A 15,061-nucleotide genomic window follows, 5' to 3' on the forward strand; every position below is an offset into this window, starting at 1 on the left:
CAACTGTATGTCGTGCATTCCCTCCACCTCAAAGGATTCGCGACATACAGGAAATGATTCCTTAATTCTACAATGGAGCGGTCGTTCCGGTCCTGAAGGTCCTTTGCCTGCTCGGTCTGATGGCTTCCTGCATCCTGTTGGTCAACCATGCACGCTGACACATGAGGGCGCTCCAGTGGTGCCTCCGCTGGCAGTGGTATCAACACAACGGAGATCTCAGGGAGTCGATCAGGATCTCCAGAGAAACTGCAGCTGATCTGTCTTGGTGGGATGTGGAAGGCAATCTGTCTCAGGGAAAGCCTTTTCATCTACCTCCTCCGGTGGCCACAGTAGTAATGGATGCATCCACTCTAGGGTGGGGTGCTCCTCTGGGGGATCTGGAGGTCAAGGGTCTTTGGTCTCCAGAGGAAAGGTTGCTTCACATCAACCTTCTGGAATTGCGGGCGATACGTTTGGCGATCAAGGCCTACCTCCCTTCCCTTCGCGGTCTGTCGGTGCAAGTCTTGACGGACAACACGACCGCGATGTGGTATATCAACAAGCAGGGAGGAGTAGGGTCGCAGTGTCTCTGCAGAAAGGCTCTGCGCCTCTGGTCCTGGGTTCAGGACCACCAGATTTGTCTGATTGCAAATCATCTGGCCGGAGTTCTGAACGTGCAAGCAGACAGTCTCAGTCGGCAGTTCTCGGCCGACCACGAGTGGAGGCTTCACCCGGAGGTGCTTTGTCACGTCTTTCAGACGTGGGGGACTCCTCAGGTGGACCTGTTCGCCACTCGCGAGAATGCTCACTGCCCGTCATTCTGAAGCCTCCAGTTTCCGATGCAGGGAGCCTTGGGGGACGCGTTTCAGTTGAGTTGGGACTCGCAACTCCTTTACGCGTTTCCTCCCATACCTTTGATTCCTCGGGTTCTGAGGAAGATTCGCCAAGACCGGGCCCAAGTTATATTGGTCGCCCCGGATTGGCCAAGAAGGGTGTGGTACACGGATCTTCTCCACCTCTCCTCTCGCCCGCCGCTCCGTCTCCCGTTCAGGGCAGATCTCCTCTCTCAAATGGAGGGGCAGGTTCTACACCCCCACCTCCAGACATTACACCTTCATGCTTGGAGATTGAACGGGGCAACCTGAACTCTTTTTCTCTCCCACACGATGTGGTGGATGTCATATTATCAGCTAGGCGTTACTCCACTTAGTCCATTTATTCCTACAGATGGGCTAAATTTGTCTCTTGGTGTGGGGAGAGGTCTGTTGACCCTTTGAAAGCCCATTTATCTGATATACTACAGTTTGCTCTTTCTTTAGCGCGGCAAGGATTTGCTGTTGCTACGGTGAAGGGCTATCTTTCGGCATTGTCGGCATTTCTCTGTTTGCCGGACCAGCCGTCTCTTTTCAAATCTCCTGTAGTTTTGGGATTTCTGAAGGGACCCACTAATAAGTTCCCTCCTACTCCTTTTATTGTTCCTCAGTGGGATTTAAATCTTGTATTAACCTACTTGATGGGTTCTCCCTTCGAACCCTTACACAAGTGTCCCATGAAGCTTTTGTCTTTTAAGACAGTCTTCCTGGTTGCGATCACCTCGGCAAGGAGGGTAAGTGAGCTTCAAGCTCTTAGTTCCAAGCCCCCGTTCTTGACCATTCATGCTGATCGAATAGTTCTTAGGACCAGGGCTGCTTTTCTCCCTAAGGTGGTGTCTCCCTTCCACTTAGGTCAATCTATTACCCTTCCTACCTTTTATCCTCCCCCTCATCCTTCCAAGGAGGAGGAGAGGCTACACCGTCTGGACCCCAAGAGGGCGGTGAGTTTTTATATTGATAGAACTAAAGACTATCGAATGGATGACCAGCTCATCGTTGGGTTTGCTGGCTGCAAGAAAGGAAGAGCGGTACATAAAAGAACTCTTTCAAGATGGATCATCCTTTTTATAAAGATCTGCTACTCTTTGGCTGGTAAGGATCCTCCAGAGGGTATTAGAGCCCACTCTACTAGAGCTAAGTCTGCAACATCTGCTCTTTCTAGAGGTGTGCCTGTTGAGGACATTTGTAGAGCGGCTACTTGGGCCTCCCTCCACACTTTCGCAAAGCATTATTGCTTGGACACTGAGGTGAGGAGGGATGGCCACTTTGCGCGCTCTGTCCTCCAGGATTTTCTGGTTTAGGAGAGTGGACACCCTCCTCCGGGAGTGGGGACTGCTGTGGGACTCTATTCACATGGTGAGGAATCCACTGGCAGATGTATCTATCAGAAGAACAAGTTACTTGCCTTCGGTAACGCTTATTTTGGTAGATATAGTATCAGCCTGTGGATTCCTCACTGACCCACTCGCCTCCCCGTTGTCCACTCTTCTATACCAGAGTCACTGTAATGTATTTATTTTATTATCAAGGAGTTGTTTATTTCAAATGTTTTATTGCATTTGCTTCACACTGTGTGTGTTAACTTGGTATTTGTACTGCGTATACTGTGTATATGTCTACTGTCATTGGTTCGTCCGTGTGCCTCGAAGGCACGGAAAAAAGGGCGGAACTGATGTCATCACGCCAGCGTGGGCCTATTGTAGTGTCGGTGACGTCAGCGGAGTCGCGTGCGATGCCGTGCCTCTATGACACGTCCACGTCGGCGCGAAGCTACAAAAGAATTTCCGAATGTTGCTGACGCAAGGGGCATATTCACAAGGTGAGGAATCCACAGGCAGATACTGTATCTACCACAAAAAGCGTTACAGAAGGTAAGTAACTTGTTCTTTTCAAGCATTCATTCTAAATACTGAACCAGCTAAATTCTGATTTGTACACAATGTGTGAAGACAGCTTGAGAAGCAAAACTTGTATTTTTATTTGTTACATATGAAATCAGGATAAATAAAGGAAATATGTGAACCCAAACAATTGTGCTAGAATTAAAAAAGAACATCAACCTTGCTGTAATTTTTCCACTTGTTGTGATACTGGGTAAGTCAAATTTGGTTATTTAAGTGAAATCAAGCATACTGACACCCCATATTGGTGCGTTAATCACAACAGAACAGCAAATCTTCAGTCCCTAGAGCCCAGCGATAGGTCCTGAGCAGCTATGAGGCATCCTGAAGCCTCAGTGACCGCTTAGAACATACAGAGGGACATTGTATCTTCTCTAGTCTGAGGGGCTGCTTACAACCTTTGAAATACAAGTTGGATACCACAAGTACATTGAGGACCTTCACTAAAGAGCACAATGACTTTGCATTACACTCCTGGTGACCAAACATACAGGTAAAACAAGGTAATTGTGAGAGGAGCCCTGGAATTGTATCATGTTGGTAATCAATAATTTGTTGCCATTATTGAATACTACTTTTGGTTGCTATGTGAGATTTAAAAAAAAAACATTAGCAAAGGAAATAGTCCACATATACTGGGGTTCATACTGTATTTGCTGAAAAAGCAAGAGAGACGTAGAGCTTGGTGAAAACATTATTGGGATCATTATCTTGAATCTTCCAATTTTCATTTCCACAGAAATATTGTTTGGAGAGGCTTTAGAATAAAAGATTAGTGCCGAGGCTCTAAGTGGGCCAGTTTCTGCAGGGTCTGATCACTTATAGTTCCAAGGACAAGATGTTCAAATTTCCTTACCAGGCCTTCTTTTGACAGGCTCCACTTGGAATAAACATTTGAAAGCCAGCTAAAAACCAAAAACAAATCACAAAAGTTTGGTGTAAGACATACTGACTATGCACTTAATTTGCGCCATTTTTCCGATGATTCTTCTGAGTCTTCACTGTAGGTGAGAAAGAGAATTCTCCTCATTAGCATCGGTGAATCTAAATGTGTTCCTAAAACAGTGTTTAGGCACACATCTTTTGTCCTGCAGCTCCTGCCTCCAAGTTACTGGAGATTCTCATAAGCAAATGCTCCCACATTTAGGGACCTCTGTACTCCCTTGGTGCACAGTCTGCATGACTGCAAGGGGGACATTGAGGAACCTTGGTCCACAAATGTTAAAAGTGAAACAGGTGCAGTGGCACTGGGATCCAGGGCTTAGAAGAACACCCAAATTAACACTGTATTGTACTATCTAACAGAAAACAAGAGGCTGATTTCCTTTCAGTTGTGCCCATCTACCTGTGCTACATCTCAGTGTGCCCTCTAGCTGGAGGTTTATCTGGTTGACTTTGTATGAGGATATATTGTGGGGTTGGAGCACTTGGAAAAGCAGGCAGATACCTAAAGGTCCTCTGCGATGAAGAGGGAGAACCAGGGGAATGAATAGGAGGTCACAGAGATGAGGAGGAATTAATGGAGGAGGAGGACCAGGTCCACCAGCTTGATTAAGAACACAAGGACCTGTCCAGGAAAATGAAGAGAAAGCTATAGCAGGAGGACCATGAGAAAGACCTGGAGGATCACACAGCCAAAGACCAGGATGACTGGGACCACCAGGACATGAGGATCAGTGAGCCGAACAAAAAGAGGAGGCTGAGTAAAACTAGGTTGAGAAGTAGAATGAGGAAGCCCAGAAGGACCAGAACCAGAAGGCAAAAAAAGGGGAGAAGGATGGCCAAGTAGAAAAGGAAGACTATCAGGAGGACGAAGACCACCAGAAGAAGAAAAAAGATGACCATATCCACAAGGAGAACCTAGACCACTACGAATACCGCACACAGGATGAGGAGAAGGAAGATGACCATGAGGATGACTAGTAGGGCGTCAAGTGGGGAGAGAAGTTGGCCTAATGACTAGGGCGGTTGACCTTGAATCTGGGGAACCGGGTTTAAGTTTCGGCAATGACGCTGAACATCCTGTGATTCTGGGCAAATCACTTAATCTCCCGTGCCTAAAAAAAGGAATGTGACCTCATGTAATGCAACTGGTGCTATGTAAAGCGCTCTGACACCCGATACCGGGTCAAGTTCACGCTGTATAAAACTCCATACATTTTTTTTACAAAGATGCCCATAAAGTTTTGGGATTTCAAGACCACCAGAAGGATTTTGAACACTAGAACCAACAGGGGACAAATACCATGCCCCAGAACTAGGAAAACCAAAAGGATCAAGACCAGGAGGACAGGGAAAAGGACTTCCAAGAGGTAGGAGAAAAAAGAAGAAAACCAGGAGGAGGAAGACCAGAAAGAGGAGGAGGACCAAGAAGAGAAATAGGAGGTCCAGAACAACAGTCACCACCATGACCATCCTGAAGGCCAACACCAAGACCGCTAGGAGGAATAGCACCAGAAGATTTGGAGTACCAGGATGAGGATGACCAGGACTAGCAGGACCACAAGCATAAGGACAAGGAAGATCATGAGGACCAATAGGACTCAGACCAAAAGGAAGAACAACTAGGACGGGCACAGCAAGAAGCACCATGGTGAAGATAATATTTACCAACAGAAGGATGGTCTCAGGAGGATGAGGGCGACTTATGAACAATGAACAATACCCAGGAGGCTAGGACCAAGAATATGTAGATGAAGACCAGGAGGAGGAGTTTGAGGAAAACTACGAGGTGGCAGAAGGGAAAGAAGAGTAAGAGGATGTTCAGGAGGAAGAGATCTAGAAAAAAGAAGAGCATGAAAATCAACACAAAGATTAGGGGAACTAGGAAAAGGAAGACTTGGTAAACCGGGAGCATGAAGATGAAACCCTTCAGGTGGGATACCAGGAAGAGGAGAATGACCAGGAGCGAGGGACAAAGGCAACTAATAAGACCAGGAGCACTAGGATTACCAGGTTCACCAAGAGAATTGGTGGACCATGACCAGGAGGATCAGGACACAACCACCAAGAGATTCACAAGAAGAAACATCAGTTGGGCTAGGTACAGGAGTAGCAAAGGCAGAATGAGGATTTGAAAAAAGGAAAGGGAGAGCAACAAAGCTGATTAGTGCCATCAAGACCAAGACCAGCATGAGGACCAGGAACAGGAAGACCAAGACCATGAGGAAGGGACTACGATGGCTAAGTGGATCTAGACAACAGTACCATAATAAGCAGGAGCAGCAGGCAACCAAAAGAACTCGAACCACCAAGAGAATTAGGACAACCGAGACAAGGGCCATTAGCAAGAGTGGCTAGGAATACAGGGCCTACAATGACAAGTAGTGATTCTGAGCTACGTGTTAGGGCATGCCCCAGTTAAATGCTGCATATGTTCGGTTGTGGTTCCTTGATAGACCACAATCCAACATCTGATGCCAACAGACAACACTACTATGTGAAGCACAGCGAGTCAAGAAAACAGACAAACCAGTGAAGAAATACTTAAACCTATGAATGGTCATCTGTCAACATGTACTTGTGGTAATGTCTATTAAGAATTAGAACACATGAGAGCTCATTCAGACACAAACTCACTCTGGCATTCATACAGAATTTACACTTTAAAGTTTGTAACTCACCACTGACCATCAACATTTCCTCAAATTGCCCTCTGGCTTCATCCCAGTTTTCTTATCTCCTTACAGACCCTTGAGTTATGCATGCAGGCAGCTGTTACTAAGAGTTGCAGAGGCCTGAATGGAACTGTGCCAAATGTTCTTGCAGCCCTGCATCACCTGGTAAGTATATACATGAGGATATACAAAGTATCTCAGTGGGAAACAACAGTCATTTCCTATGTAACATATTGTAACAAATAAAAGAACCACATTGTTCCCATTTATAGCAAGAGTGTTTTTAAAGGAGAACATTTGGGAAAAATTATTAAATTATAATCCATAAAAAGCCTTGTTAAATGCAATCTCAGCAACTGAAAAAAGAGCATATGCCATTTGCATTTTTCGATGTAACCAGGGCAGGAGTCATGCCTCTCGAAAGCAATCAGAGCAGGTTGTCTTCACACCGCTACTTGATAGTGTGGGATCTTCACTTATTCACCACCGGGTATTCCCTACTGTGAACTAGATCCCCACATGTAGACCCAGGATCACCAAATGGTAGCAAATGTACAAAACGAAACATGAAAATCTGCTCATGCGTACAACCCTGATGTGAGCTTCCATTATATTGGTTTGGGTCATCCTGTAGTCAGAGATGGTGAAAGTTCTAATGGCCTTGTACTTTTCCATCCCACTACATCATTTTTAAACATTTTCCCGACACATGACAAATTTCAGTGTGATTCATGCCAGACCAACACACATAGTCTCATCAACATGAACCAATTATCATCAAGAATGCAAAGAAAGAAGATTATTGCAAAAACCATGTCAGAACTGTCAGCGTAGTGAGGTACTAGGCAGGAGCCACCCATAAATCCACCTCTCTGCAACTATGGCTCTCATAATAGGTAACAGAGAAGGATACCGACCTGAAAGAAAAACGTCTTACCAAATAACAATGGTTTACAACAGAGACATAATCGCTAACAAAGCTTATCTCGGAGGATCAATTGTCCATCTAGACTTTTCTATATAACATTTACTGGACTCTCTGTGACATTCCCAACAACAGGAAACCCAATGCTTATACGGTTGATACAAAGAGTTTTAAAAACATCACATGTCATAAATCGATAGGTTTAATAATACATAGTATATATCATATACATCTGATTAATAACATCAATTGAAGGAAATTCATTAGTTACCCAACAGAAAAAGTTCCTAATATAGGCACCCACAGATAGACACGCTCCCCCCTCTGCCGACCAGAAACCTGGGATGCAAAAGGAGCAAAAAGAGCACAAAAGATACCCGCTCTGAAAAGCATGCAACCCACCTTACCTGCCAGACACCTCGGGATGGAAAAGGAGAACTCACTTACTGTCCCCAAAGATACAAAAAAGTTGAAGTGCAACAACAGTGTCCTCCTTCATTTCCTTGAATAGCTGACACGTCCCTAGTGCCAGCTGTGTTAAATAGCATTCTGTACGACTGTCTGCTGCAATATCGTGAGACTTCAGAGTCTCCAAGCCATACAAAAAAACATTTGAAACTAAGGTGCCCATCTTAGAGTGGTAACTGAGGATTTGCAATTCCACCAATATTGGACTCCCAGATAATGCTGTTTTCCATGCAATTGAATTTGCTGTAGCGCTGTATGGATCATGGCCCCACAAGGCCTCACAAACTCTTATGCTGTCATTCCCCCACTGAAAGTTATTTGCTGTCTGGATGTACGGGATTGGCTTTCAGATAGCCTAGCTTCCATTATTGTTTATTATTGCTTTGTTATTGACAGATCTGCACACCCTCAAGGGGAGTTTCCGATGAAAGGGAAGAGCCACTCAAGGTGTCCACAGCCATTATCCTGTCACTGGGTAAGTTGGTCAAAAATGCATGTATGTACATATTTGTGATACTGCAAGTATATTATGGTCTTTACTAGGGATCAGGTCCCCAGAAACATTCATTTCTGTTCACTGCCCTGCATATAACTTGATCTTCCTAAAAACTAATTTCTGATAGATACATCTAATATTGGTTCAGTTTTTATCTCCCTTCCCAGTGCATTGGTTGACTTTTACTGGAACATGGAGTCCACTTTACTATATACAGCTATAGTAATCACATGAGTACTATGTGCTCCTAAGATCATCATTAAATGTTGTGTAGACCATTGATATCGTACCTCCTGGATATGAGTTGAAGAATATCTGTATATTTGGCCTTGATGACCTGCTCCCCTGCATTGAGTTTCTCCTTGCATGATTTTATGTTGTGTTAATTTTCATTTATGTCTATTTTTTCTCTTCACTGTACTCTTGCAGCCCATTCTCACTCTAGTGAGGTCCTTAAATATTTTGAAAGTAGCTTGATCCAGATGGGTGCAGAGTCCCGTGCAGTAACAATACAGCTGCTCTGCAAGCTTCTAGCTGAAACTGGTAAGACTGACAGTGGGTAGGTGGTAGTGTGTGATTTAGTTAGACATGGAGAATAGTTAAAGGACTAAAATTTGTGTCATGGAATCCGGAGCCCTAAATTATAGTTCCAACGTACTCCCTTACTTAACCAATATGGTGCAGCTCTGAGCAAATCAGTTCAATTTCATATTCCTCAGCCATATTAACTGCAAATCGTTTCTGTTAGAGCACTGTAATTAAAGATCAAGCCTCCCTTCCATCATCTTCAATAACATGAATTGTGGTGAAAAAAAAAAGTACTGGTCAAACAATGCCACCTCTGTCTTTTCCGTTAATTGTTCCCATTGTGAGCCATTAATGGGACATGGACACTGTGAACAGAGATCCTGACATAGATACTGGACAGGAATAAAAAGGGACATAAAATGTGGAGCAGGAAGACAAAGACACGCTCAGTGGGACATGATGACACAGACATGTACAGTGGAACAGGAAAGCATTGATAGGCCCATGGGACTCACAGTCACAGACTCGCAAACCAAAACTAAAAGACAGGACCCTCAGGGTGGTCAGCACAGTTGATAGCGGAAACTTCTTCTACTTATCTATTAATCTTGATCTTACTAGACAAAGACAATATCTATGTGTTATGAACATTTGGTGTATGGCTTTATTTCATAGATTCAGAAGGTGCCTCTTATCTGGATGCTGTCTGTCACGTGCTTGAGGATGACAATCGCAAGGTACCATCAAGCTATTATGTGTGAAGCAATCTGTGTTAAAGCAGTTTCATACCCAACACCTCAATCTAATTAAAGTTCTGCACTTTTTGGATAGTGCAGTATGCTCTACTTACAAGGACCCATAGCAGTGGTATGCATACCACAGTCTGTTGATTTTCTCCAAGGCAAATCTTCCTGGAGTCGTTGGGTCATGGAACCTCCATTCATGTGTGTCTGTTCAGTGCATCCTGTGTACCATTGTTTCCCTGTCCAAGTGGACATATCCCAGTTTTCCTGTCCTACGCGCTGGTCCCTAATTATTGAATAAATGTGTGTTAAGAAACAATTCTTTTGTGCTGTCCACGTGTTTGGTCTGTATTTCACATTGAGTTGGTCTGTAATACCCTTCACTTCAAGAAGAGAGTGTTGATGATCAAATCGGGGAGTTTGAAGTTTAGAATAATAATATCTGCTCAAACCTTTAACAACCGGGGAGTAAGATATTTTGCTGATGAGTCAAAGGTCTCTTCCAAGAATGTTATTTGGGCTATGTCTCAGCAAAATCTCACCAAACGTGGATCAATAGTTCAGAATAATATTCAGTATGCACATTTGAAAAGTCAAATTGTGATATAAAAGATGTATGGTCTGTAGAGATTGGAATATATGTAACTTTCTTGACGCCATATACGTCCACAATGTGCCCAACTTCAGTGACATTGAGAATGCAGGTAACTTCAATAACAGCATCACCATGGTCAGCATGTAAGAAAGTACAGGACATAGGCATAAAGTAAAATTGAAAAAGTAATTTTCTTTTGATAATCAACAAAACCTGTATTTCCATAACTGGGTCTCTATTGTATTCTCTTTGGGGGGTGTAATGGGTTTGTCATTTTTAACCTCATGATATAAACCCAGTTGACTTTAGATACTTGACAGACTAAACCAGAAACATGAGAGACAGGACTCTACGAGGAATGTTAGAATCACAGAAATCAAACATGGATGTTTTCTTTGGTGGTTAAGCCACTGGGGCCAGCTTGTGCAAATATGCAGCATACAGAGCCATATTAGGGACGTGAATTTTAACCCTGGTACGTGGATTTAGGAGACTGTGACTATTTACGGTCTTGAGACCATATGACTTCTTGAAAGTGATATGGACCAACCAAACAACAAGGTGTGGGATAATGGACTTTCAGTACTTTAACCCATTTGTTAACTGATGGCAGAGTGGGGATGGTGTAGGTTTGCTATATCCTGCGGGCGGAGTTAGAAAGTGGCCATCATTCTTCCCACAGACTACTATTGGTTGTTTTCATTCCCACAGTAGTGAAATCCACAGCCTATTTTTCAGTCTCATTTTTTGTAATCAATACCAGGTCCTGAGAGGTTCTTTGTTGATTGTAACCTACCTGGACATATTGTGCAATCTTTTACCACGTCCCAGGCACCTAGTGAAGGTGTAGTCTACCTGGAATGTTTGAATATTCCCTCAATTGCACTTCGGTCAGACACTCTGTAAAAACAGTTACATTAAGTTGACTCCCGTTTCATTCTCAGAGTGTCTTAATAACCCTTTTCCAATATTTTTATAAAGGTTGCATCCAGTTACTAGCTTTCCACACATAACAAAATGTATCTTTCTATCCTCTGTGAACAAAAGGGAAGGAGAGATTGTATGGTTTCCTCACACTCCCTTGCTGCTCCCTCACCAGAATGTGGGATTTGATCCTATTTATATGCCAAAAGGGTTTCTCACTAAACATGCTTACCATTTTTTTAATTATAGGTTATTCGTGCTACTTTAAGTTTAATATCCAGTTTAACATCCAAAGGTTATTATGATATAGACGGAAGAGCTGTGATTGAATATGTGCTCAAAAAGTACAACCTCCTCACCAAAGAGAAAGTAAGTGGTAGATGTACATATTTGTTTAAGTGAATGTGTTAGGGAACATCAACCATAGTCAGTCAAAAATAAATAAGGGTACCTTTTAGCCCCCTTGTGCCCCGATGAAGCTCCTATGCCATATAAAATAGATCTGCAGTGTTCCATATTTGCCCCAGGTGGTTGAATATAGACCTTGTGTCCCTCTATTTGGTTCCCATAGCCCCGCCTTGACATTCCATGTTCTGAGCCTAATGTTTCCCCACTACCACTCCAGTATGTCTTTCATCCTCCCTTGCTTTAAAGGTCTCCCTTGCTCCATCTATCTGCTTACATTTGCACCTGAAATAAAAATGCTCAGACACTGTGGGAATGGCACAGGATCCAAAGCAGTGCTCACAGGCAGTGCAGAGGCCTACCACACAATCCAGCCTATGAAAGGCAACTGACCATTAGGCTTTACCAGAGCTTCTAGGGTGATTGGGCAAGGCACAAGGGCATTCCGCTACTGCACTTAAATGATGTCACTGACAGTGTATTATTATCCTGTTACATACCCTTCTTTACTGTTCAAATGTCTGACAGGGCAAACTTCCAAATCCTGCACAAAGTAGCACAAATATACTTCAAATCAATATTTCATATCAACATTGTCTCCCAAAAATGTAGTTCCTGGTATTCTTTTGTCCTTATTGAGAGTAAAAAGTCCCATAATATAGCACATACTTCCCCATCAAGTGGTGGGGGCAGGGTGCATGAGCAGCCCAATCCCTGTGGTAAGCATGAGAGACTACCTTGGGGTGCCAGAGGTGCAATGTCTCAGGTATAGTGTCCCATGTATCAGACGCTTACATATTATAAGTGAGTCCACCAATATATCTGCAGTATATGAATGCTATACCCTTCCCAGACAAATTACTGAATAATAATACAGAGCAGGGCATGAGAGCATAACCTCATTTATACATTTTTATTTGCATATTTGAGGTGATTGTTTTTGTTTTCACATTTGAATTTAAGCCAAGAGATTCTCTTTGGCTTGCAACTTGGATTAGGAAGTTGTAATGTTTTGACTCTCACATCTCTTGTCCCTCCGTAAAGAGAGAAAACATAGTGAAAATGATGTGAAAATACATGTTCCTTTACTTCTCTTGCTTTCCACATTTTCACAGTGTACTAGTCACATGGATCATGAATCTGATGTTGAGGAAGAGACCATCTGCATCCAAATCTCTCAGTTCCTCAATAAAATTGCATTACGCCATAGAAATACTGATGAGGTAAGTGAGAAGGGTGTGGAACAAGGTGGGACATTTAACTAGGAGTGTAGAAAATATAAATTGCAGAATATCCAGAGAGTCCTGATTTCCCAGGTGATCTTAATTATCCTCCACCTCAAATACAAGCATGTTTTAGTAAAGCTCCCTCTTCTACAGGGTTGTATGTGGGAACCATGCAGGCATTCATCACGCCTGCCTTAACAACGTGGTCTGAACCACAAATGCGTGTTTAAAATGCATTCCTTTACCACACAAGTTGTTACGATGACTTGCCTTAGGGAAAGCGCTGGACTTTGGAATAGTACAATCTACTATTCCAACTCCAGTCTGCGCAAAAGTAGGGAAAGTGTTAGATTTAAAGTCCAACACTTGTTGTAATGACTTGCATTTTTCAAAGGAAGCGTTGTAAAGATGCATTTGTGGTTTGGACCACGTTTTTAAGCACGGAGTGGTTCGAGACGCGATGTAAAGGCTGTTTCCTCTGCTGCTGGGATGGAGGTCTGCTGTCCCATGCGGTCCTCATTCCCAGTGTTAGCAGCATTCGGGGAAGATTGCTAATCAAATCCTACCTCATTCATTTTAATGAGGCAGGAGGTTTTGCATTCTTCTAAATAACCAGTTTGAAATGAGACTGAATGGTACATGAGTGATATTGCAAAACATTGCTACTCAATTTGCATCTAATATTTGCTATCTGCCCCATGATGCATCAGTCACCCATATATTACACATCAACAGGGTCTTGCATTCCCAGCAATGGCTTTGCATACTCTGGTACATTGACAAAGATAATTATATGACGATAACAGCAGATAATGAGATCATTTGCAAAGTTCAGCTCACTTGCAGGGTTTTGGAGAGTAAATGTTGCATACATTTTCTAAAAATAATGTCTCCATTCTCCTTGGATGCAGAGCCACAGATTGTAGCATTAAACAGTGTTGGTGCTACATGAGAGTAATAGTAGGCATCTGCCTTGCACACCGTCAGCAAGGAATGGTATAAGGAAGGGGAAGAATTAAATGTAGCCCCATCTCCAGGAGAGGTGGACTTAGAAAATGACACATGACCTTAGGTGCCAAAAACCATCCCACCAGGAATGACTGTTTATCTGTGGATATAAAGCCTTATTAAATGCTAATGATACGAATAACGCATTTGCCGGTCTTTCTTGCAGGAATTTTGGAAAGAGATTTTGAGCTACATGCTGGAAGAGGACTATACTTCATCTGTGCCAGCTCTGTGCCAGATGCTACTTGTTGTGGATAAACAAGCAAGCATCAACTTTCAGAAATGTGGTGAGTCTTATGCATCCCACTCATTGATACTGTGGGATTGTTCATTGAAGGTGGTTAAGGCTTCCTCCTCAGCTCCCCAGATCACCTCTTACATAGTCATGATATGGCATGAGGTGAAAAATCAGTCCATTAGCTCAGGAGTTGTGGTTGTTTGATTTATTATAGCATGTGGGTGTCCTTCTTTCAAATAACAGTTTTTGCTCTCCTTTTAGAGATATATGTATCTGTCCCAATGTTGCTTCTCTCTACATACTTTTTGCAGTTTGCCAGCCATAAAGTTACTTTCCTTTTGGTTTCATCTCTTCATCTGGTTAATGCTCTCAACCCCTGTCAACTGTCCCAGGTTTCCACACTCTGTGAGGCTACTCAGTCCTCTAATGCTCCTCTGCATACCTTGGAGTGTTTTTGCTCTCTTTGGAATTACTTCTGTCCTGTATGCTGATCAGACCCTTCTGGGTATGGTACCTATTTATACGCGTTTAATTTTGTTGACAGCAACAGGGGTGTATTTTATTCCTCCATGGAGTTACTTTTAGTTATTATATTTTTCTCTGCAATGTTTCTGGTTCAACATTTTGGACCTCAGATCCAGACTAGAATACAAGTATTTGGCCCCCACTTGACTTATGGACCTGGTACACAAGGATGCCTGCTCAATGAGGGTAAGTGAAAATAATTATTTTGACTGACTCCAAGGTTAGGAGGAAGATTTGCATCTGTGGGTGAGTACCTGTAATTGCAGACTGCATTTCCAGGGTTATAATTTGCTCTCCTCATTCAGTTTTCCATTGGCTGTGTTGCTAAAGTACAAGTGACCTGGACAGATGGTATCATAGTCTATTTCTTTGTCACCTGTGTCACGGGGTTGTAAGCAGAAGAGAACAGGCAATATGTGCCCCTATATTGCCTGCCTCACAGGTCATTAACATTGTTAGAAAATGGATTTGCAAGAACATGTTCTGGAGTCCTATTTTCTTATGGGTATCCGCTGTCACAGAATGACATGGTCCATTCAGGATGCAAAGCAGGTCCACAGCTCCTGCGGCATCCTCTCTTATCCCAATGAAGACTTTTGCCCCGCAATGAC

At 43.1% G+C, this 15,061-nt stretch overlaps 1 protein-coding gene across 1 annotated transcript in view; it reads left to right on the plus strand.

Annotated features, from left to right (window-relative positions):
• LOC144783337 (maestro heat-like repeat-containing protein family member 2A) overlaps positions 1-15,061 on the plus strand; it is a 204,267-nt gene that overhangs the window by 105,440 nt on the left and 83,766 nt on the right. The window contains exons 7-13 of the mRNA XM_078662362.1: positions 6,442-6,534; positions 8,159-8,237; positions 8,688-8,801; positions 9,462-9,523; positions 11,298-11,417; positions 12,569-12,676; positions 13,854-13,974. Coding sequence (XP_078518488.1) covers positions 6,442-6,534; positions 8,159-8,237; positions 8,688-8,801; positions 9,462-9,523; positions 11,298-11,417; positions 12,569-12,676; positions 13,854-13,974 — 697 coding nt within the window. The remainder of the gene's footprint in view (positions 1-6,441; positions 6,535-8,158; positions 8,238-8,687; positions 8,802-9,461; positions 9,524-11,297; positions 11,418-12,568; positions 12,677-13,853; positions 13,975-15,061) is intronic.

The sequence above is a fragment of the Lissotriton helveticus genome, chromosome 9 (genome assembly GCF_964261635.1).
Source record: "Lissotriton helveticus chromosome 9, aLisHel1.1, whole genome shotgun sequence".
Taxonomy (NCBI): Eukaryota; Metazoa; Chordata; class Amphibia; order Caudata; family Salamandridae; genus Lissotriton; species Lissotriton helveticus.